Source organism: Gadus morhua, chromosome 1 (genome assembly GCF_902167405.1).
Source record: "Gadus morhua chromosome 1, gadMor3.0, whole genome shotgun sequence".
Classification (NCBI taxonomy): domain Eukaryota; kingdom Metazoa; phylum Chordata; class Actinopteri; order Gadiformes; family Gadidae; genus Gadus; species Gadus morhua.
Window position 1 is genome coordinate 20,077,440 of NC_044048.1, and position 26,122 is coordinate 20,103,561.

A 26,122-nucleotide genomic window follows, 5' to 3' on the forward strand; every position below is an offset into this window, starting at 1 on the left:
TACTGTCACCAGCCCTCTTCAATCTGTACATGAACGATTTATCTGACCAACTGAACAATTGTAGAACGGGCTGTATGATTAGTAACACGGTGATTAACCATTTAATGTATGCGGATGATTTGGCCATTCTCTCTCCCGGGTTTCAGCAGTTGTTAAATGTGTGTACAGAATATGGTGTCAAACATGATGTGCAATACAATTCAAATAAGAGCAGTGTGATAATATGTAGGGCGAAGGGAGATAAGGACCTCCACTTTCCACAATTTTATCTTTCTGGGGAAAAGCTTTATGTTTGTTATAACTCGGGCACTTTATAACAGATAAAATGTCTGACGATGACGACATTATAAAACAGTGTCTTACATTATATGCCCAAGCCAATATGTTGGCAAGAAAATTTCATATGTGTTCTGATCATGTTAAAATATGTCTCTTTAGAGCATATTGCACTCCACTGTATACTGCCCCCTTATGGGGTAAGTTCAAAATATCAAGTATGCACAGACTACAAGTTGCTTACAACGATTGTTTTAGGATCTTACTTAAAAGACCTAGGTGGAGTAGTGCAAGTGAGCTATTTGTGAATGCAGGAGTTAACACCTTACAAGCTTTATTGAGGAACCTTATGTACAGATTTATCTGTCGCCTGAATAATTCAAAGAATGAAGTCATAATGCTGCTGTCGAACCCAAGTTATAGCGCAGTACGCTACCAGTCATACCTTTGGAGGCATTGGTATAAGTGCCTTTTATAATTGGTCGTTATGTTTTTATTCTTATTTATGTGTGTGTTGTCCATTTCTTGTATTGTATGTTTTTAAATGGACCTTGAGTCTAATAATAAAAGGTTGATGATGTCCATCGAGTCAAATACATATTGGTTCTGCTCCACGCCCCTCTCTAATCGGAGACAGTTATCGTAATTGCCACTGTTAGATCCATGTTCATGTTCACGTGAGGGTTCAACATGAAGACCCTTGCTCAAGTAGGCCTACACAATGTAATTTATTGCAATAAAGATGAATACGTGAAAATAAAAAATAATGTTCTGATTATTCTACTTACTTCAAAGCAATCAAAATGCACATGAAGACATGTTAATATTATACTGGCTAGATGATTTGAAATTTGGGTTTAATACACAATTAATTTCGAGGGAGATATTATTTAATGTTTGGTACCAATGAAAATATAAAAGGAAATGTTCAGGGCAAACACTGCAATTTAAAGAAATGCAGCTGAAGAAATGGTGGATTGTCAAAAGAAACCTTCAGTCAAAACGCAAATCAAAAATCAGTTCAATGTTGAGCTGCTAAAACAGTCCAAGTGTATTATATTGATCACACTATATGGTACCTAAGGGAAGTTACAATTCAACATAAAAAATAAAACAATAATTTTACGTCTACCACACATTTGTTATAAAGATCCAATTTCATCTTTTCAAGGGTGATATTCACACCGTTAAAGGGACAAAGGCAGCCCTAGATAGGGAACTAGTGTGGTTTGCGGCAACTGAAAACCAGCGAATGACTGTCATCACTCTTTACCTCCTAACCTCAGCCTCAAGCACCTGTGCTTGAGGCAACTGTGGAAACATTGAAAAAAAAGTAACAAGAGCAGTGTCTATGTACAGCTCCTGCAGTGACCGGTGAGGTATTCATGTTATCCCCTTTTAAGGAACACCTTAAAGCCTATCACAGTTCTTATAGAATTGAGGACCCCAAAACGTTTTGAAAAAAACAGCAAACATCTGTTAGTTGTAAAAAATACTTCAATCATTTCATTAAATTATTTTCACAAAATGCCCTGTTAATTTCCTCGCAGCTCCAATCTGCCCATTTATATTGGTCCTGCTCCCTGAACCTCACTGAGCAGTTCTTGGCCTCACCACCATCAGGTCCCCCTCTGCTCCAGGAGGGGTTATCCCGTGACAGGACGGTCCCATCAACCCATCTCCACGTCCCTTCACCGGCCGCATCTGTCGCTCCGAGCCAGAAGTACCCGTTGTACCACCGGCTAATGAAGTCCATCTCCTCTTTACTGTCCACAACCACCAGATCTGCTCCGTGGGAAACACAGAACTCCCTGCTCTTATTCCAGGATTGATACGTGTCGTAAGTCTTGTAACATTTACAACCAAACTTCTTCTAACCATCTAGACAGTCCTGTTTACAAAGCAGTGAGTCTCTCTGTTCCGTCAAATTCTTCAGCGTTAGGAGAAGTTGCTCCATGTCTCTTTCCATGCTTGCAGTCTTCTTGTGTTGCACTGCCAACCCAATCAGTCTAGCCAGCATTACCACAGACAGCAGGCCCAGAAGCACCATCACTGCCCAGATCTGACACTTGGTAGGGCTCACAGCGTCCAGCCGCTGACTTCTTCCTGTTCCCAGAGACTTGGAGGACTCCTCTGTCCCCACAGAGTCCTGCTGTTGATCTCTGAGGCTCTCAGGGCAAACCAAGAGGTCCACTATCCTCTCCTCTCCCTCTCCTCGTGTGGTCCTGACCTCCGTCATCATGTTGGGTCGGGGGTGAATCGCCTCAGCCATGTTCTGGTCTAAAGGGTTTTCAGAGAGTTTATCGTTTCCTCTTACCCTGAGTGCTTGGCCCTTCTGTGGGTTTTGTATGACAGCATGTCAAAGTCTTAGGAGCAACTTTGACCCAACAGGAAGTCTTTAACCACATGTTACTTTCCACTTCTGCTTATAGAGACTGTGTGTCAGTGGTACGACTGCAGCATCACTTAGGGTCATTTAAGTAATGTTCAGATTATTGTACTTACTTCAAAGTGATCAAAATGTACATAAAGACATGTTTGAAATAGATATCTTTGTCATAGGCCAATGTCATAGGTAAAATAAAATTAGGATAAAAGGTTGGATGATTTCAAATGTGGGTTTAATATACAATTTGTTTCGAGTGAGATATTATTTTATGTTTGGTACCAATGATTAAAATATATGAAAGGAAAAAGTCAGGGGAAACGCTGAAATTTAAAGAATGGAAGCTGAAGAAATTGTGGATTGGCAAAAGAAACCTTCAGTCAAAAAGCAAATCAAAGATCAGTTCAATGTTGAGCTGCTAAAACAGTCCAAGTGCAGACCTACAAGCCTATTCAGGCACCAGGACACAAGTCTACTGTTCCCTCTGAACACCGGAGAACAACTAGAGAATTAATATACAAGTGTTTTACATTGATCACACTAAATGGTAGCAAAGTCAAGATACAATTCAACATAAAAAATAAATAATTTTACGTCTACCACACATTCGTTATAAAGATCCTATTTCCTCTTTTGTAGGGTGATATCCACACCGTTAAAGGGACACAGGCAGCCCTAGATAGGGAACTGGTGTGGTTTGCGGCAACTGAATATCAGCCAATGACTGTCATGACTCTTTACCTCTTTACCACCTAACCTCAGAAACATTGAAAAATAAAAAAGTAACAAGAGCAGCATCTATTTACAGCTCCTGCAGTGACCAGTGAGGTATTCATGCCATCTCCTTTTAAGGAACACCTTAAAGCCTATCACAGCTATTATAGATTTGAGGAACCCAAAACTTTTTGAAAAAAACGCAAACATCTGTTGGCATTAAGATGTAAAAATTACTCACAAAGAAATGTTTTCAACAATCATTTCATTAAATTATGTTCACAAAATGCCTGGTTCGGATCCTCACAGCTCCTATCTTCCCATTTATATTGGTTCTGCTCCCAGACCTTCCCTAAGCAGTTCTTGTCCCCACCACCTTGAGGTCCCCCTCCACTCCAGAAGGGGTCATCCAGTGACAGGACGGTCCCATCAACCCATCTCCACGTCCCTTCACCGGCCGCATCTGTCGCTCCGAGCCAGAAGTACCCGTTGTACCACCGGCTAATGAAGTCCATCTCCTCTTTACTGTCCACAACCACCAGATCTGCTCCGTGGGAAACACAGAAGCCCCTGCTCTTATTCCAGGATTGATACGTATAGGAAGTCTTGTAACATTTACAACCAAACTTCTTCCAACCACCTGGACATTCCTGTTTACAGAGCAGTGCGTCTCTCTGTTCCGTCAGATTCTTCAGCGTTAGGAGAAGTTGCTCTATGTCTCTTTCCATGCTTGCAGTCTTCTTGTGTTGCACTGCCAACCCAATCAGTCTAGCCAGCATTACCACAGACAGCAGGCCCAGAAGCACCATCACTGCCCAGATCTGACACTTGGTAGGGCTCACAGCGTCCGGCCGCTGACTTCTTCCTGTTCCCAGAGACTTGGAGGACTCCTCTGTCCCCACAGAGTGCTGCTGTTGATCTCTGAGGCTCTCCAGGCTAGCGTAGATGTCCACTATCCTCTCCTCTCTCTCTCCTTGTGTATACCTGGCCTTCGTCATCATGTTCTGTCGGGGGTGAATCGCCTCAGCCATGTTCTGATCTAAAGTGTTTTCACAGAGTTAATCTTATCGTCCTACCCCTGTGAGTTGTTGGTCTCTCTGTGTGTTTTGTATGACAGCATGTCAAAGTCGGGCAACTTCAAACAGGAAGTCTATAACCACATGTTACTTTCGACTGGGTGCAGGGGTACGTCTGCAGCATCACTTAGGGTAATTTCACTAATGTTCTGATTATTCTACCTACTTCAAGGCGATCAAAATGTACATGAAGACATGTTTGAAGTACATATCTGTCACAGGCCAATGATAAAATACAATTTTAAATTTAATATAAAAGGTTAAAATTTGGGTTTAATATACAATTTATTTCGAGTTAGATATTTTTAATGTTTGTTCCCATTGATTTATATATATATATATAAAAGGAAAAGTTCAGGGCAAACCTGCAATTAAAAGAATGGAAGTTGAAAAATTGTGGATTGGCCACAGAAAGCTTCAACACAAAAGCAGATCAAATATCAGTTCAATGTGGAGCCGCTAAAACTGTTCAAATGCAAATGATTATATATATGTTTTTGATTGATCACACTACATGCTATCAAAGTCAAGATACAATTAAACATGAAAAATAAAATGATTAATTTACATCTACAACACATCCGTTATAAAGATCCATTTTTCTTTTTTTAAAGGGTGGTCTTCACACTGTCGAGGGAACAAAGGCAGCCCTAGACAGAGAACTTGTGTGGTTTGCGTCAACTGAAAACCAGCCAATGGCTGTCTGACTCGTTGCCTCCTAACCTCAGCCTCTAACACCAGAAAAACTGTGGAAACATTGAACAAAAATAAAGTAACAAGAACAGCACCTATGTACAGCTGCTGCAGTGACCAGTGAAGTATTCATGTCATCTCCTTCTAAGGAACACCTTGCAGTCAATCACAGCTCTTATTCAATGAAGGAACCCCAAAAGTATGAAACAAAATTGCAGAGTAATGAGGTACATGTACAAAATAGGCACAGAGAAATGGTTTCAACAAACATTTTATTATTTTCTTTTCACAAAGACCCCTGTTCTGTTCTTCACAGCTCTCAGATGGCCGTTTATCTTGATTCATCCCCAAGACCCTCGCTACCTTGAGGCAGTTATTGTCCACACCACCTTCAGGTTCCCCTCCGCTCCAGGAGGGTTTATCCAGTGACAGGACGGTCCCATCAACCCATCTCCACATCCCTTCAGCACGGGGCCTCATCCGTCGCTCCGAGACAGAAGTATGAGTTGTACCTTCTAATGAAGTCAATCTCCTCTTTACTGTCCACAACCAACAGATCTGCTCATGCTGGGTCTGGCGTGAATCACCTCAGCCATGTTCTGGTCTTAAAGACCCCATGCCATTAAAATCACATTTTTCCTATTGTTTGTTAAATAACATAGGTCTGAATAAGTTTGTGAGCTGTGGTAAGTTTGAAATCTATGCAGTTTGTCTGCTGAATGTAATAGGCAATGAAAGGAAAAAGGCAGAAGAAATGAGCCGATCTGGATAAGGTGACACTGTGACGTAGCGTTGTCAAATTATTATTCATGGCCCTGCCCACTTGGTTGGTTCGTAACCACCCACAAGAATTCTGAAGGAGTCGTGATTGAGCTAGTGCTAAATGCTAATACGTGTACGGTAGTTGCTTAGTTCGTAATATAACACAGCTAGTTACAGAATTTTGAATGCAATGGCAGAACGACATCGAACTACATGAACTGCGACATGCTGCCTGCCGCCGGTTGCCGCGAGGCACCACCGCCGCGAAGCACCACCGCCCGGCAGCGGGCAGCCGGGCGGTGGTGCCTCGCGCCGGCAGCAGGCAGCAGGCAGCGCACGGTTCTGTCTACTACAGATTGATGTGGAAGTGGAAGAACTTCCACATCAATCTGAAGTAGACGCGGTCGTTTGAGATTCATAATAACCTATCGTCTGGAGGCTCACACAGCTTTTGGCCGTGATAATATATATAATATATTATATGATATAGATATGTATAATATGGGTTTCTACGAGCCATTGCGATACATCCACCGTAAACAGAGCGCATGGTACTGTCAGTGGCTACAAGCTGCTCAGGGCCACACCCCCACCCCCCTCCTTGACCTGCCTTGACACGCCCACCGTATACAGAGCGCATGGTAGTGGCTACAAGCTGCTCAGGGCCACACCCCCACCCCCCTCCTTGACCTGCCTTGACACGCCCACCGAAACAGGCGTTTGGGGGAAGCTCAATGTGCGACTGTTTCGGAGTGACTGTAACTCTGCACCACGGCTGAATTTCGGGGACATCTTTGAATACTGTGTTTGTGGCCCACTAATACCTATATTAAAGCATCATAAAATAGAATGGCATGGGATCTTTAATTATTTTCAGAGAGTTAATCCTATCCTCTTACCCCTATGAGTGCTTGGCCCTTCTGTGTGTTTTGTATGACAGCCTGTCAAAGTCTTAAGGGAAACTTTGATCAAACAGGAAGTCTTTAACCACATGTTACTTTCTACTTGTGCTTATAGAGACACTGGGCCCTATTTTAACGGTCTGAAACGCAAGTGGGAAGCGCAAAGCGCAAGTAGCTTTGTGGGCGGTTCTACGGCGCTATCGCTATTTTACAGGCGGATAAATGACACTTGCGTCGCGGCGCAAGTGTCAAAAGGGTTGGTCTGAAGCAGCCTAGTAACCCGTAGGTGTGTTTTGGGCGTAACGTCCAACAAACCAATGAGAGTGCCAGCTCCCATCCCCTTTAAGAGCCATGAGCGCATTTTAATCGGACGAGTTGATATTTTGACAGCGCGTCTGCAGTCTCCGATGAGACAGATGCACATGAATTTCAAACTGCAAATGGCTCAGTTTATTGCCAAATAATATAGCCTAATTCACACATGGAATAAAGGGTTTTCTTCCACAACTTCAGAAATACTGAGTCCTCAAATAAATTTCGGCAAAGAAAACGTATATGATATATAACATATGATATGCGGTAACTGTGGTTCTATTTAATGATATAGGCCTACGCAATACATTATAAACATTGTTTCTTATCAGTATTGTATGCTATCCTAATATGCATGTGTCCACTCCCCGCGGTAATAGACATTGCCATTGATTGTATTATGTGTTACGTGTTTAGTTTGCGTGTGAAACAGAGCACACACCCGCGCCCGCATTCATTCATTATTTTTAACACTCACTCGCGGTAAAACAATGTTTTTCACGATCAAATACTCATCAATCCTAAAAGTTATGGGCATGTAGGCCTACACGATGTCTCTGTCAAGAAAATATGTGTTTGCTGTACGGTGTTTGCAGATGCATTGATTTAAAAGTACAACTTATTACCGCTGCATCAACTGTTCTTTCCCAAATAATTTACCAAGAATGTGCGGCTAGGTAGATGGGAGAAGCAAAGTGTATGCGCGAGGTGCACAAGCAATACGTATGCATCGCATGCGCATGTATGCATGCGCCCTTAAAATAGCATCTGAACAACGCGCCACTGACTTTAAAACAGGTATTTCCTGGTCAGTAGCGCAATGGTATTCAGAAACGACAAAATACCGTTTGCGCCAGAACACGCCTCCTCCTTCTGCCGAACCGCCCCTTGGGGCGCATGATCAATCCCTAATTTACCGGCGAGTGGCGGTGGTGGGAAAAGAAAGCTCTGCGCCAGTTGTAAACTAGCAACGACACATGCGCCAGTGTCACTTGCGCCGGATGCAAGATAGGGCCCACTATGTCAGTGGTACGTGTTCAGCATCACTCAGGGTCATTTCGGCAATCTTCAGATTCTTCTTCTTACTTTAAAGCGATCCAAAAGTACATGAAGACATGGTTGAAATTCATATCTTTGCCAAAGGCTGATGCTAAAATAAATGTTTAAAGTTAATATAAAAGGTCAGATCATATCAAATTAGGGTTTAATATACAATTTGTTTTGATTGAGATATTAGTTAATGTTCGGTAATTATTTAAACATACGGTATATATTTATGATTGAACATTGAACATCCTGTTGAACGTTGCCGGTACGTTGTTCCATTGTTGTGACTATTGTGAATAGTGTTTGAGACGAGTTGCTAACTTTTGTTTTCTCACAGAAAGTCTGTTTCTTTTTCACTCACTTTAAACACATCCGTTATAAATGTCCATTTCCTTTTCTGAAGGGTGATCTTCGAACCATTGTGGGGAGTAACAAAAAGTGAAGCATTCATGTCATCTCCTTTTAAGGAACACCTTGCAGCCAATCACAGCTCGTATCCAATGAAGGAACCCAAAAAGTATGAAACAAAATAGCAGAGTGAAGAGGTACATGTACAACACAGGCACAAAGAAATGTTTTCAACTATCATTTTATTATTTTCTTGTCACAAATCCCCCTATTCTTTTCTTCTTTACTTCTTTAGCTATATGGATTTCATGTTTTGGGCAGGAAATGCATTTTCTAGTTCTTAAAAGGAGCAGCAACGGTCTGCTTCAGTCATAAAGCAGTCCTGGAGGTTTTGTAGAACTAGTTACTTTACACATAGCTGCCTGAATGTCAAGACTCATTTTATATTTTTTACTTAATCATTTTGCAGCAATATTGCATTAACAAAAACAATGACAAACTCCACCAATCTACAGATTATAACAACCATCATCTATAACAATCATGAGGACTGGAGCAAGGACGACGTTACCCACCATCTAGGAGGCATGACCTGGTGCTCCATGTTGCCATGCAGCAGATCTCCTTGAGTGTTGTGGTGATGGCTGGTTTAACCTGCCCGCATTGATTACTCAAGGCAGAACTGATGCACTGTCCCACCCAGCCCCAGCGTTCAATCAGTCTGACTCGGGCCAGGTGAGGCTGCCTCAACCACCCATCATCCACACACACTCCACAAATGCCTACTGCTCCTTTGCCAAACACTACTAACAAATACTTCTGGCAACATTGGTGTCTGTTCAAAGCTGTACTGCCATCTGGTGGGCAGATAACAGAACAGCAGACTTGTACTCTCCTATTGGGCTCGTGGCTCTGCTCCCACAGCCCGACTTTACATGCTGTACAAGTCTGCCCCCAAGTGGTCAAACAAGACTGTCATTTATAAAGAAACTGCAAGCTCCGTTTTGTGTTCTTGAGTGTACAGCAGGGCTATTCAACCTCCTTAACAAGTGGGCCCAAAAGGAAAACCACTGGGGGTCCATGGGCCACACAGAGTAAAACTACGTGAATGAATTGCTACAAATAAATCGTACTTAAAGTAGTGTTAACTTAATATATATACTACTACTACTTGGAATAAACTTGTCAGACGCATTCCTTCCTTCTTCACTTTTAATCGTATCATTATAAAAGATTTTGTTCTCACATGTTTTGGCCACGTATTTAGGATTAAACAATGTTGTTTGAATCATCACCAAACAGAACTACTGTACATATGAGACATTTTGAGCCAGTGAGTCAGTGAGAAAGATTGCACTGCCTTGTTTTCCTCATCATGAGACACTCATGCAGCTTCTCATAGGTCATGGAGCAACGTGCCCTTGTTCTGATGGCATTCATATGAGGAAAGCTAGACCCAAACGTATCGGTTGAGCCAAACATTGTCAGAATAAGTGATGTCAGTTCCTGATTGTTGGGGACTGATACTGGCTAGTATCACCGGCTACACACAGAAACCTGATTTGCATTCAACAATGTTTCTCCTTTATTTTATTTATTTTTTGCATGCAACCTCTTGCGGGCCAGAAAAAAATTAAGAGGGGCCGCATTTGGCCCACGGGCCGCTAGTTGAATAGGCCTGGTGTACAGTGTGGCAGAGACGGGATTCCCAGGAGCAAACTAAGCTCCTTAAAGATAATTGAATTATTGTTAAAGACATTTCCCTCTCTGGTTCCAACTCCTACATTTAACAGCCATCATCCTGGAGAGAGAAGCAGAGGACCTCTGGGATCAAACCTGGACCCTTTGGACGCTCTACCCACTCTGTGTTTCAGGTGAGGCTGAGCTGCAGACAACCAATCAGCCTTCAGGGGGCGTGTCTAAGATAGCAGCGCTACAGTCAACAGATTCCCTCTACCCAGAGGGTAGAAGCATAGACATCTATAGCATAGACGGAGCATTGGCTGCTGGGACGCGAGAAATACGGCCGCCATCTTGGAGTGGTCAACCGGGAGCAACAACAGCAGCAGAAACAGGATGCCGGGCTGTTCAGCGTATTCCTGCTCAAATCGGCGGACCATCCACAATAGGAATCGGGGGATTACTTTTCACAAGTAAGATTTAACATTACCGTACTATTGGTATAATTGGTATTGAATAATAAAACACGCCAAACCATGTTGCCTTTATCATAGCTACACGTATGACTAAAAACCGCATCAAAATCTGTGGTATTCAGTGAGGTATGATAAATTAAATGCGCTGACAGTTCATTGCTCCAGCCAAACGGATTACACTGAGTGGAGCGGATGACCACTCCAAGATGGCGGCCCCGCGTTTCGTCAGCGCCAGTAGGCGGTAGCATTCGATGCTCCGTCTATCATATAAGATGTCTATGGGTAGAAGCATCTATGGGTAGAAGGGCCAACAGCTCTCATCTGTCCATCGAGTCAAATACATATTGGTTCTGCTCCACGCCCCTCTCTAATCGGAGACAGTTATCGTAATTGCCACCGTTAGATCCATGTTCACGTGAGGGTTCAACATTAAGACCCTTGCTCAAGTTGGCCTACACAATGTAATTCATTGCAATAAAGATGAATATGTGAAAATAAAAAATAATGTTCTGATTATTCTACTTGCTTCAAAGCAATCAAAATGCACATGAAGGCATGTTAATATTATAATGGCTAGATGATTTAAAATGTGGGTTTAATATATAAAATTTATTTTGAGGGAGATATTATTTAATGTTTGGTACCAATGATTGAAAAATATAAAAGGAAATGTTCAGGGCAAACACTGCAACTTAAAGGAATGCAGCTGAAGAAATAGTGGATTGTCGAAAGAAACCTTCAGTCAAAACGCAAATCAGAGATCAGTTCAATGTTGAGCTGCTAAAACGGTCCAAGTGTATTATATTGATCACACTATATGGTACCAAAGGGAAGTTACAATTCAACATAAAAAATAAAACATCATTTTACGTCTACCACACATTTGTTATAAAGATCCAATTTCATCTTTTCAAGGGTGATATTCACACCGTTAAAGGGACAAAGGCAGCCCTAGATAGGGAACTAGTGTGGTTTGCGGCAACTGAAAACCAGCAAATGACTGTCATCACTCTTTACCTCCTAACCTCAGCCTCAAGCACCTGTGCTTGAGGCAACCATGGAAACATTGAAAAAAAAGTAACAAGAGCAGTATCTATGTACAGCTCCTGCAGTGACCAGTGAGGTATTCATGTCATCCCCTTTTAAGGAACACCTTAAAGGCTATCACAGCTCTTATAGAATTGAGGACCCCAAAACGTTTTGAAAAAAACAGCAAACTTATGTTAGAGGTAAAAAATACTCCCAAAGAAATGTTTTCAACAATCATTTCATTAAATTATTTTCACAAAATGCCCTGTTAATTTCCTCGCAGCTCCAATCTGCCCATTTATATTGGTCCTGCTCCCTGAACCTCACTAAGCAGTTCTTGGCCTCACCACCATCAGGTCCCCCTCTGCTCCAGGAGGGGTTATCGAGTGACAAGGCGGTCCCATCAACCCATCTCCACATCCCTTCACCGGCCGCTTCCGTCGCTCCGAGCCATGAGTACCAGCCCAACGTGCTAATGAAGTCCATCTCCTCTTTACTGTCCACAACCACCAGATCTGCTCCGTGGGAAACACAGAACTCCCTGCTCTTATTCCAGGATTGATACGTGTCGTAAGTCTTGTAACATTTACAACCAAACTTCTTCTAACCATCTAGAGTAGACAGTCCTGTTTACAAAGCAATGCTTCTCTCTGTTCCGTCAAATTCTTCAGCGTTAGGAGAAGTTGCTCCATGTCTCTTTCCATGCTTGCAGTCTTCTTGTGTTGCACTGCCAACCCAATCAGTCTAGCCAGCATTACCACAGACAGCAGGCCCAGAAGCACCATCACTGCCCAGATCTGACACTTGGTAGGGCTCACAGCGTCCGGCCGCTGACTTCTTCCTGTTCCCAGAGACTTGGAGGGCTCCTCTGTCCCCACAGAGTCCTGCTGTTGATCTCTGAGGCTCTCAGGACAAACCAAGATGTCCACTATCCTCTCCTCTCCCTCTCCTCGTGTGGTCCTGACCTCCGTCATCATGTTGGGTCGGGGGTGAATCGCCTCAGCCATGTTCTGGTATAAAGGGTTTTCAGGGAGTTTATCGTTTCCTCTTACCCCTATGAGTGCTTGGCCCTTCTGTGGGTTTTGTATGACAGCATGTCAAAGTCTTAGGAGCAACTTTGACCCAGGAACAGGAAGTCTTTAACCACATGTTACTTTCCACTTCTGCTTATAGAGACTGTCAGTGGTACGACTGCAGCAACACTTAGGGTCATTTAAGTAATGTTCAGTTTATTGTACTTACTTCAAAGTGATCAAAATGTACATAAAGCCATGTTTGAAATAGATATCTTTGTCATAGGCCAATGTAAAATAAAATTAGGATAAAAGGTTGGATGATTTCAAATGTGGGTTTAATATACAATTTGTTTCGAGTGAGATATTATTTTATGTTTGGTACCAATGATTAAAATATATGAAAGGAAAAAGTCAGGGGAAACGCTGCAATTTAAAGAATGGAAGCTGAAAAAATTGTGGATTGGCAAAATAAACCTTCAGTCAAAAAGCAAATCAAAGATCAGTTCAATGTTGAGCTGCTAAAACTGTCCAAGTGCAGACCTACAAGCCTATTCAGGCACCAGGACACAAGTCTACTGTTCCCTCTGAACACCGGAGAACAACTAGAGAATTAATATACAAATGTTTTACATTGATCACACTAAATGGTAGCAAAGTCAAGATACAATTCAACATAAAAAATAAATCATTTTACGTCTACCACACATTCGTTATAAAGATCCTATTTCCTCTTTTGTAGGGTGATATCCACACCCAAAGGCAGCCCTAGATAGGGAACTAGTGTGGTTTGCGGCAACTGAATATCAGCCAATGACTGTCCTGACTCTTTACCTCTTTACCTCCTAACCTCAGAAACATTGAAAAATAAAAAAGTAACAAGAGCAGCATCTATGTACAGCTACTGCAGTGACCAGTGAGGTATTCATGCCATCTCCTTTTAAGGAACACCTTAAAGCCTATCACAGCTCTTATAGATTTGCGGAACCCAAACATTTTTGGAAAAAACGCAAACATCTGTTGGCATTAAGATGTAAAAAATACTCACAGGAAATGTTTTCAACAATCATTTCATTAAATTATGTTCACAAAATGCCCTGTTCGTTTCCTCGCAGCTCCTATCTTCCCATTTATATTGGTTCTGCTCCCAGACCTTCCCTAAGCAGTTCTTGTCCCCACCACCTTGAGGTCCCCCTCCACTCCAGAAGGGGTCATACAGTGACAGGACGGTCCCATCAACCCATCTGCACGTCCCTTCACTGGCCTCATCTGTCGCTCCGAGCCAGAAGTACGAGTACAACTTGCTAATGAAGTCCATCTCCTCTTTACTGTCCACAACCACCAGATCTGCTCCGTGGGAAACACAGAACTCCCTGCTCTTATTCCAGGATTGATACGTGTCGGAAGTCTTGTAACATTTACAACCAAACTTATTCCAACCACCTGGACATTCCTGTTTACAGAGCAGTGCGTCTCTCTGTTCCGTCAAATTCTTCAGCGTTAGGAAAAGTTGCTCCTTGTCTCTGTCCATGCTTACGGTCTTCTCCATGTCGGTCTTGTATTTAACGGTCAACCCAAGCAGTCCAGCCAGCAGGACAACAGACAGCAGGCCCAGAAGCACCACCACAGCCCTGATAGGACACCAAGGAGGGCTCACAGTGTCCGGCCGCTGACTTCTTCCTGTTCCCAGAGACTTGGAGGACTCCTCTGTCCCCACAGAGTGCTGCTGTTGATCTCTGAGGCTCTCAGGACTAGCGTAGATGTCCACTATCCTCTCCTCTCTCTCTCCTTCTGTATACCTGGCCTTGTTTATCATGTTGGGCGTTGCGTAAATTACCTCAGCCATATTCTGGTCTAAAGGGTTTATCGTTTCCTCTTACCCCCATGAGTGCTTGGCCCTTCTGTGGGTTTTGTATGACAGCATGTCAAAGTCTTAAGAGCAACTTTGACCCAACAGGAAGTCTTTAACCACATGGTACTTTCCACTTCTGCTTATAGAGACTGTGTGTCAGTGGTACGACTGCAGCATCACTTAGGGTAATTTCCGTAATGTTGCAATTATTCTACTTACTTTAAAGCATTCAAAATGTACATGAAGACATGTTTGAAATACATATATTTGTTATAGTCCAATGCTAAAATAAAAATTTAAATGTATTATTCAATGTTAGATAATATTATTTGTGGGTTTAATAGACAATTTGTTTCGAGTGAGATATTATTGAATGTTTGGTACATGGTAAAGGGAATGTTCAGGGCAAACACTGTGATTTAAAGGATGGAAGCTGAAGAAATTGTGGAGTGGCAACAGAAGCCTTCAGTCCAAAAGCAATTTAAAAATCTTTTGACGGTCTTCTTCACGTCAGTCTTGTATTTCACTGCAAACCCAAGCAGTCCAGCAAGCAGGACAACAGACAGCAGGCCCAGAAGCACCACCACAGCCCTAATAGGACACCTAGGAGGGCCTACTTCAGATTTTGCAACTTGGTCCATCTGTGATTGTTCAAAGCTATTCTGGCATCTGGTGGGCAGATAAAAGAACACCTGTTTCAGGTGAGGCTGACCTGGATGCTGTCTGTGATGCCTGCCTTCCCTACCTGAGCTGTAGACAACCAATCAGCCTTCAGGAGGCGTGTCTAAGGTAGCAGCGCTACAGTCCACAGATTCACTCTACACACACACGCACACACACACACACATACCACACACACACCACACACACACTTGACACACGTTGAATCTCATGGCCTGCATGTGTTTCACTTCGTCTTGCAAAGTAATTCAGCCAAAATTAGGTGAGGGTCAATACATTTTGGATTCAAGCTAAATGAGCACGATGTGTGAAACATGAATCCATGAAACCCAACTGGGATCCTGACACCAGGTGACAAGGTGCCTCGGCATGCTAATCGTCCTACCCCTGTGAGTGGTTGGTCTCAAAACCCACTATTAACAAACAGGAAGTCTATCTAACCGGATGAGCCGTCAGCGACGGCTCATCCGGTTAGATAGACTTCCTACCGCGACGGCCCGTCGCGGTAGCTGCAGTATTACCAAGGAAATCACAGGGGATGACCAGCAACCACAATCATTATGACTACTCTTTTTCTGGCCAACGCTTGTATATTAGATGTAGAATAATAAAGCTCGAGTCTTATTTGAACCACAGAGCCCCCCAGCACCAAGACACAGCGGGTAATTGGTTCAAATCACTATAATAATATGCAATGCATTGATAATAATCAATGCATTGCATAAAGAGTGAAGTGAAAGGGAAAGTGAAGAATAATGTAAATGGCTTGATCTCACCGACTGAGGCAATGAGCTGGGCCTACCAGGCTGACTCCCACCTGGAGCTGGTTGATGGTTGAGGAGAGGAGCTTGGCCTAGCAGGCCTGACTCCCTTCTGGAGCTGGGGGATGGTTGAGGAGAGGAGCTTGGCCTAGCATGCCTGACTCCATCTTGTGTTAAGAAGGAGCCTACACTTTAGCATTACTTATAATATTACATCAATACATTCTTCACTACAGGAACTGTTCATCTGTGTAATTCTGTTGTGTTCTTTTCCACCGTTCCTCTTGGTGCTGCTGGAGGTGGTGATCAAGCTAGGTCTTCAAACAGCGCCCAACTATTGCTGTTCTCAGGCTGCCTCTTTCTTTCTTTTTTTCTTTTTATACTCTACACATTTTGGGACCCTTCACCTTCCACAGTTTTTCACCTAGAGACTCCATTCACCTTGAGACTTTTCATTTTAAAAATGTTCACATTATCTTGGAATCGCTCGCTACTACTTTTTCTACATCAAATCATTCATAGATTTTCAAATATTCAACAATTAAAAGTTCCAATTACTACTGGTCAATTTCTAACCATTAAACTTCGTTCAAACGTTTAACAAATGACACAAAAAATATCTAAACAACTATACAAGTCTGTCCCCAAGTGGTCAAACAAGACTTCCATCATCCTGGAGAGAGAAGTAGAGGACCTCTGTGATCAAACCCGGACCCTTTGGACGCCTTACCCACCACTAGACTAGCCCCGCCCCATACACACACGTCTGTATTGCTCTGTGTTTCAGGTGAGGCTGACCTGGATGCCGTCTATGATGCCTGCCTTCCCTACCTGAGCTGTAGACAACCAATCAGCCTTCAGGAGGCGTGTCTAAGGTAGCAGCGCTAAAGTCAACAGATTCACTCCACACAGATTCATTCTTCACAGATTCTCTCACACACACACACACACACACACACACACACACACACACACACACACACACACACACACAGGGCCGTAGCACCAAATCCTGGGCCCCTATACTATAGGTACTGATGGGCCCCCCTGCGCCAGGTTGTTGACGGGGGGGGGGGGGGTCCGGAGCGATTGTTGACGGGGGGGGGGGGGGGGGGGGGGGAAGCGATTGTAGACGGGGGGGGGGGGGGGGGGGGTCCGGAGTGATTGTTGACGGGGGGGAGGGGTAAAAAAAAAAAAGCTAAAATATATATATTTTTTTTTTGGTCATGGGCCCCCCCTCTGCCTTGGGCCCCCCCACAACTGTCCCCTTTGTCCCCGCAGTCCGACGGCCCTGCACACACACACACACACACACACACACACACACACACACACACACACACACACACACACACACACACACACACACAGAAAAGCGGCGGTGCTCTACCTTCACTTGGGCTGTGGAGTCTAGTGGGACTACTGTTGCCAGATTGCAGTTGTCCAGCAAATGGGTAGCTGATCAATCAACCAATCAGCAGTCAACAGATAACAGCATGTGACCTCGACACACAATGGATATCAATGATGTGTTACCATACCCCAAAGTCTCCTAATTTACTGAGGAATCAGTTCAATAGCAGAACTTTTTCTTCTGTCTGAAGAGAACAAACAGTAAATTAAAAACTAACATCTGAATGTTTTAAGATTGTTAATAAACATAGAACATACATTCAAAAGCATTTTCTTACTCCAGCAAATACTGGAGTAAGAAATATTGTGGATGAAACATTGCTTGATTGGAAACATAATTATTTATTTATTCATCAGTCCCAATAGTTAAATAGGTATCAGTTCAAACAGAACTGATACTTTTTTTTTTTTAAATGTTCATCAATATATTTTGAACCTTTGGAAAAATAAAATAAATCTCAAATTCAACGTAATTTACTCTGAATATGTGCGAATGCACGTGTGCACCTTCAAAAGTATTCCTTTAGTTACGCAAAGCTGAGCATCTCGCATTTCTGACGCGATAAAATCTTGTTTGACCATTAGGGGCCCGACTTGTACAGCTTTTATAATCAGTCTCCTGGAGCCGCTAAAACAGTCAAAAAGTCAAACAAAAGAGTGCAGCCCTACAAGCCTTTTCAGACACCAGGACACAAGTCTGCTGTTTTATCTGAACATCGTAGAACAAGTAGAAAATTTAAAGTGATCACACTACATGGTACCAAAGTCAAGTGACATTCCAATATAAAAAAAGTATGATAAATGTCTTTCATTTTCTGAAGGTAGAGGCACATAAGTAACATCACTGGCCAGATCTGACACTCTGTAGGAATCACAGTTTCTGGCCAGTGGTCCTGATCCCAGAGACTTGGAGGACTCCTTTGTCCCCACAGAGTGCTGCTGTTGATCTGTGAGGCTCTCAGGACAAACCAAGATGTCCACTATCCTCTCCTCTCCCTCTCCTTTTGTATACCTGGTCTTGGTTATCATGTTGCGTCTGGTGTGAATGACCTCAGCCATGTTCTGGTCTAAACTGTTTTCAGAGAGTTGATCTTATCGTCCTACCCCTGTGAGTGGTTGGTCTTTCTGTGCCTTTTGTATGCCAGCATGTGGTCATTTTGTTCCGTAATTTGTTTCCTCCATTTGATAGCCACATGTTGGAGCTGGCTGCAATGTGTTCAGAAGGAGGCAACACTTAAGGAGATAACATGGAGACACTTGCTCAAGGACACAATGTAGTTTATTGCAATGAAGATGAAAATGTGAAGATGAAGAAAGAGTCTTTGTCACTCCAACATTGCTTGTGATCAGGTATCACATCGTTGATATCTGGATATCAATGATGTGTTACCATGGTTATACACTGATATCCTGATTTACTTAGAAATGAGGAGGAACTTGTTTCTGTTTGAAGTGAACAAACACAGCACCTTAAAATATTGCCATTTTAGGTGAATAAAAGGATAGTGAACTGGGTTAAGAGTGGGGACAACATTCAAAAGATGGTACAACATTTTTCGTGATGGATTTTACCCCAAAAAAGAAGCAAAAAACTAAGCTAATTCAATATAAAATTGAATACAGTTTACAACATCTGCTTTTAACACATCTGTTATGAACGACAATTCAATTTTCTGAAGGATCTTCACATCGTTGAGGGGACAAAGGCAGCCCTAGATAGAGAACGAGTGTGGTTTGCAGCAGCTGAAGACCAGTTAATGACTGTGTGACTCTTTACCTCCTAACCTCAGCCTCTAGGACCAAGGGCAACTGTGGAAACGTTGACATTTTTTTTACAAGTAGGAACAAGAACAGCATCTATGTACAACGTTGTACATCTCCTGCAGTGAGCAGTGCATCTCATCTCCTTTAAATGAACAACTTGCAGCCAATCAGACATGTATGAAACAAAGCAGCCGATGTATGTTGGCATCAAGTGAAGAGGCACGTGTACAGAGAAGGCCAAAATAATTCATTTCATTAAATTTTGTTCACAAAGCCCCCAGCTTGTGTAATCACAGCTGACATCTGTCCATTTATATTGGTTCTGCGCCCAGGCCCTCCTTAAGCAGTTCCTGTCAACACCACCTTGAGGTCTCCCTCCGCTCCAGGAGGGGTCATCCAGCGACAGGCCGGTCCCATCAACCCATCTCCAAGTCCCTTCACCGGCCGCATCTGTCGCTCCGAGCCAGAAGTACACGTTGTACAACCTGCTAATGAAGTCCATCTCCTCTTTACTGTCCACAACTACCAGGTCTGCTCCACGGGAAACACAGAACTCCCTGCTCTCATTCCAGGATAGCCCCGTATCGGAAATCTTGTAACATTTACAACCAAACTTCTTCCAACCACCTGGACATTCCTGTTTACAGAGCAGTGCGTCTCTCTGTTCCGTCAAATTCTTCAGCGTTAGGAGAAGTTGCTCCATGTCTCTGTCCATGTTTACAGCCTTCTCCATTACAGTCTTCTCCATGTCTTGTATTTAACGGCCAACCCCAGCAGTCCAGCCAGCAGGACAACAGACAGCAGGCCCAGAAGCACCACCACAGCCCTGATAGGACACCAAGGAGGGCTCACAGCGTCCGGCCGCTGACTTCTTCCTGTTCCCAGAGACTTGGAGGACTCCTCTGTCCCCACAGAGTCCTGCTGTTGATCTCTGAGGCCCTCAAAGCTAGCGTAGATGTCCACTATCCTCTCCTCTCTCTCTCCTTGTGTATACCTGGCCTTGGTCATCATGTTGGGTCTGGCGTAAATTGCCTCAGCCATGTTGTGGTCTAAAGTGTTTTCACAGAGTTAATCTTATCGTCCTACCCCTGTGAGTTGTTGTTCTCTCTGTGTGTTTTGTATGACAGCATGTCAAAGTGGGGCAACTTCAAACAGGAAGTTTATAACCACATGTTACTTTCGGCTGGGTGCAGTGGTACGTCGGCAGCATCACTTAGGGTCATTTCACTAATGTTCAGATTATTCTACCTTCTTCAAAGCGATCAAAATGTACATGAATACATGTTTGAAGTACATATCTTTGTCACAGGCAAATGCTAAAATACAATTTTAAATTTAATATAAAAGATTCCATGATTTAAAATTTGGGTTTAAAATACAATTTATTTCGAGTTAGATATTATTTAATGTTTGGTCCCATTGATTTATATATATAAAAGGAGAAGTTCAGGGTAAACTGCAATTAAAAGAACGGAGGCTGAAAGAATAGTGGATTGGCCACAGAAAGCTTCAACACAAAAGCAGATCAAAGATCAGTTCAATGTGGAGCCGCTAAAACCGTTCAAGTGCAAATGATTAATATACAAGTGTTTTTGATTGATCACACTACATGGTATCAAAGTCAAGATACAATTAAACATGAAAAATAAAATGATTAATTTACATCTACAACACATCCGTTATAAAGATCCATTTTTCTTTTTTGAAGGGTGATCTTCACACCGTCGAGGGGACAAAGGCAGCCCTAGACAGAGAACTTGTGTGGTTTGCGTCAACTGAAAACCAGCCAATGGCTGTCTGACTCGTTGCCTCCTAACCTGCAGCCTCCAACACCAGAACAACTGTGGAAACATTGAACAAAAATAAAGTAACAAGAACAGCACCTATGTACAGCTGCTGCAGTGACCAGTGAAGTATTCATGTAATCTCCTTCTGAGGAACACATTGCAGCCAATCACAGCTCTTATCCAATGAAGGAACCCAAAAAGTATGAAACAAAATTGCAGACTGATGAGGTACATGTGCAAAATTGGCACAGAGAAATGGTTTCAACAAACATTTTATTATTTTCTTTTCACAAAGCTTTGTTCTGTGAAGAACAAAAGTTTTGTTCTTCACAGCTCTCAGATGGCCGTTTGTCTTGATTCTTCCCCAAGACCCTCGCTACCTTGAGGCAGTTATTGTCCACACCACCTTCAGGTTCCCCTCCGCACCAGGAGGGTTTATCCAGTGACAGGACTGTCCCATCAACCCATCTCCACATCCCTTCAGCACGGGGCCTCATCCGTCGCTCCCAGACAGAAGTATGAGTTGTACCTTCTAATGAAGTCAATCTCCTCTTCACTGTCCACAACCACCAGATCTGCTCATGCTGGGTCTGGCGTGAATCACCTCGGCCATGTTCTGGTCTTAAGTATTTTCAGAGAGTTTATCTTATCCTCTTACCCCTATGAGTGCTTGGACCTTCTGTGTGTTTTGTATGACAGCCTGTCAAAGTCTTAAGGGCAACTTTGATCAAACAGGAAGTCTTTAACCACATTACTCGTTGCTTTCTACTTGTACACGTTACTTTCTACTTGTACACGTTACTTTCTACTTGTGCTTATAGAGACACTATGTCAGTGGTACGTGTTCAGCATCACTCAGGGATATTTCGGCATTCTTCCGATTCTTATTCTTACTTTAAAGCGATCCAAATAAACATGAAGACATGGTTGAAATTCATATCTTTGCCGAAGGCCGATGCCAAAATAAATGTTAATATAAAAGTTCTACATATATATAGTTAATATAAAAGGTCAGATCATTTCAAATTAGGGTTCAATATACAATTTGTTTTGAGTGAGATATTAGTTAATGTTCGGTAATTATTTAAACAGACGGTATATGTATGATTGAACATTGAACATCCTGTTGAACGTTGCCGGTACGTTGTTCCATTGTTGTGACTATTGTGAATAGTGTTTGAGACGAGTTGCTCACCTTTGTTTTCTCACAGAAAGTCTGTGTTTTTTTTTCACTCACTTTAAACACATCCGTTATAAATGTCCATTTCCATTTCTGAAGGGTGATCTTCGAACCATTGAGGGGACAAACAAAAATTGAAGTATTCATGTCATCTCCTTTTAAGGAACACCTTGCAGCCAATCACAGCTCGTATCCAATGAAGGAACACGAAAAGTATGAAACAAAATAGCAGAGTGAAGAGGTACATGTACAACATAGGCACAAAGAAATGTTTTCAACTATCATTTTATTATTTTCTTGTCACAAATCCCCCTGTTCTTTTCTTCTTTACTTCTTTAGCTATATGGATTTCGGAAAACATAGTTTCAACCTCACTTTGCAATACAACACTGACCACGTTTTGGGCAGGAAATGCATTTTCTAGTTCTTAAAAGGAGCAGTAGGCTAGATTTAGATGAAACACGCAAACCAATAAGAAATGTAAAAGATTTAATGGTTGTTTTTTGTCCAGCAACGGTCTGCTTCAGTCAGAAAGCAGTCCTGGAGGTTTTGCAGAACTATTTAGTTTACACATAGCTGCCTGAATGTCAAGACTCATTTTGTGTTTTTTACTTAATCATTTTGCAGCAATATTGCATTAACAAAAACAATGCAACACTCCACCAATCTACAGATTATAACAGCCATCATCTATAACAATCATGAGGACTGGAGCATGGACGACATTACACACCATCTAGGAGGCATGACCTGGTGCTCCATGTTGCCATGCAGCAGATCTCCTTGAGTGTTGTGGTGATGGCTGGTTTAACCTGCCCGCATTGATTACTCAATGCAGAACTGATGTACTGTCCCACCCAGCCCCAGGGTTCAATCAGTCTGACTCGGGCCAGGTGAGGCCGCCTCAACCAGCCATCATCCACACACACTCCACAAATGCCTACTGCTCCTTTGCCAAACGCAACTAACAAATACTTCTGGCAACATTGGTGTCTGTTCAAAGCTGTCCTGGCATCTGGTGGGCAGATAACAGAACAGCAGACTTGTATTCTGCTATTGGGCTCGTGGCTCTGATCGCACAGCCCGACTTTACATGCTGTACAAGTCTGCTCCCACGTGGTCAAACAAGACTTTGTCATTTCTAAAGAAACTCTGCAAGCTGCGTTTTGTGTTCTTCAGTGTCAAGTGTGGCAGAGACGGGATTCCCAGGAGCAAACTAAGCTCCTTAAAGATAATTGATACATATCCCTCTCTGGGTCCTACTCCTACATTTAGCAGCCATCATCCTGGAGAGAGAACGGAGGACCTCTGGGATCGAACCCGGACCCTTTGGACACCCTACCTACTAGACTAGCCCCGCCCCCATACACACAAATATATTAATACACACTTCTTTATTGCTCTGTGTTTCAGGTGAGGCTGACCTGGATGCTGTCTGTGATGCCTGCCTTCCCTACCTGAGCTGTAGACAGCCAATCAGCCTTCAGGCGGCGTGTCTAAGGTAGCAGCGCTAAAGTCAACAGATTCACTCCAAACAGATTCATTCTTCACATATTCTCTCCACACACACACACACACACACACACACACACACACACACACACACACACACACACACACAGAGAAAAGCGTTGCTCTACCTTCACTTGGGCTGTGGAGTCTAGTGGGACCACTGTTGCCAGATTGCAGTTTTCCAGCAAATGGGTAGCTGATCAATCAACCAATCAGCAGTCAACAGATAACAGCATGTGACCTCGACACACAATGTAGTGATCAGATACCTGGAAATCAATGATGTGTTAACATACCACAACACAGTCTCCTAATTTACGGAGGAATGAGTTCAATAGCAGAACTTTTTTCTCTGTCTGAAGAGAACAAACAGTAAATTAAAAACTAACATCTGAATGTTTTAAGATTGTTGATAAACATGGAAAATACATTCAAAAGCTGTTGTACATTTTTCGTGAAAATGCAAAAGCATTTTCTTACTCCATCAAATACTGGAGTTAGAAATGTTGCGGATGAAACATTGCTTGATCGGAAATATATATTTTTTATTTATCAGTCCCAATAGTAAAATAGGTATCAGTTCAAACGGACCAGTCCAAACGAAATCCAAATAATAAAATATGAACAAAACATATTGCTGAAGAACTTTAGAAAAAAGGACCAAATTCACTACAGAGAATAGACACTTGATTTACGGATCATAGGATTATAGCCGTTGTATATTTACTTTTTTTAATTTTTTTAATGTTCATCAATATATTTTGACCCTTTGGAAAAATAAAAGAAATCTCAAATTCAACGTAATTTACTCGTGCGAATGCATGTGTGTACCTTCAAAAGTATTCCTTTAGCAAGGGCGTCAGTTTGTTTTTAGAAGTGGTGGGGACAATAACCATAAGCTTGAGTGTGGTCTGAAAAGTGCTGGGTACCCTTATGTAAGCTATTCATCCATTCAACGCTGCATTACAATATGCTCTACACGTCTACAGTGTATAGTTACGCAAAGCTGAGCATCTCGGATTTCTGGAGCGAAGTCTTGTTTGACCACTAGGGGTCAGACTTGTACAGCTTTTAAAATCAGTCTCCTGGAGCCACTAAAACAGTCAAAAAGTCGAACAAAAGAGTGCAGCCCTACAAGCCTATTCACACACCAAGACACAAGTCTACTGGTTTATCTGAACACAGTAGAATAAGTAGAATATTTATAGTGATCACACTACATCAGAATCAGAATCAGGAAGGATTTAATTGCCAAGAAGGGTTTTACACCAACCAGGAATTTGGCTTGGTGAATAAGGTGCATACATGGAGGCAATAACAATGAACAAACAGTGATATATATATATATATATATATATATATATATATATATATATATATATATATATATATATATATATAACACAATATAAACAAGCAGGGACATAAGTGATCAATTAAAAATAGGATAAAATAGAATAAAGTCAAAAACAAAGTAAAAGATACTTAAAAGTGTATAAGAATTTACAAATTGGTGATGGGTATGAGTGCCAGAGTCAGTGTCGGTCAGTGGGGGTGGTGATCCTGGGACCTGTTAAGGAAGCCAACTGAACAGGGGAAGAAACTGTTCAAGTGGCGTGAGGTTTTGGTCCTGATGGACCGCAGCCTCCTGCCAGAGTTCCAAATAGACTGTGACCAGGATGGGAGGGGTCGGCCATATTCCTGCCTGCCCGCCTCAGAGCCCTGGAGCTGTGCAGGTCCTGGAGGGATGGTTACATGGTACCAAAGTCAAGATACATTCCAATATAAAAAATGCATGATTTATAAATGTCTTTCATTTTCTGAAGGTAGTGGCAAAGAAGTAACATCACTGGCCAGATCGGTAGGAATCAACGTTTCTGGCCAGTGTTCCTATTCTCAGAGACTTGGAGGACACCTCTGTCCCCACATAGTCCTGCTGTTGATCTCTTAGGCTCTCAGGACAAACCAAGATGTCCTCTGTCCTCTCCTCTCTCACTCCATTTGTATTCCAGACGTCCTTTTTCATTTTTATTTTTCTGGTGTGAATCACCTCAGCCATATTCTGGTCTAAAGTGTTTCACAGAGTTTATCTTATCATCCTACTCCTACGTGTGGTTGGCCTTTCTGTCCATTTTTAAAGTCTTAACACCTACTGTGATCAAACAGGAAGTATTTGACCAGATGTTACTTTCCACTTCTGCTTATAGAGACACTGTGCGTCAGTGGTACTTTTGCTGCATCACTTAGGGTCAAATCAGCAATGAACAGCTTGTTCAACTTACTTCAAAGCTATCAAAATATACATGAAGACCTCTTTTGAATACACATTTTTGCCATATGCCTATGCGAAAATAAATGTTTAAAGTTAAAGTTAAATATAGAAGGTTAGAAGATTAAAAATTAGGGTTTAATATACAATTGGTTTCGTGTGAGATATTATACAATGTTTGGAACCAAT

General features: G+C 42.4%; 1 protein-coding gene across 1 annotated transcript; it reads right to left on the reverse strand.

Annotated features, from left to right (window-relative positions):
* Positions 1-2,875: 2,875 nt before the first annotated feature.
* LOC115551362 (C-type lectin domain family 6 member A-like) lies at positions 2,876-4,562 on the reverse strand. Its single transcript, XM_030367069.1, has one exon. It carries the CDS (start codon positions 4,405-4,407, stop codon positions 3,637-3,639), a length of 771 nt encoding a protein of 256 aa, XP_030222929.1. The 5' UTR covers positions 4,408-4,562; the 3' UTR covers positions 2,876-3,636.
* Between the last annotated feature and the right edge of the window lie 21,560 nt (positions 4,563-26,122).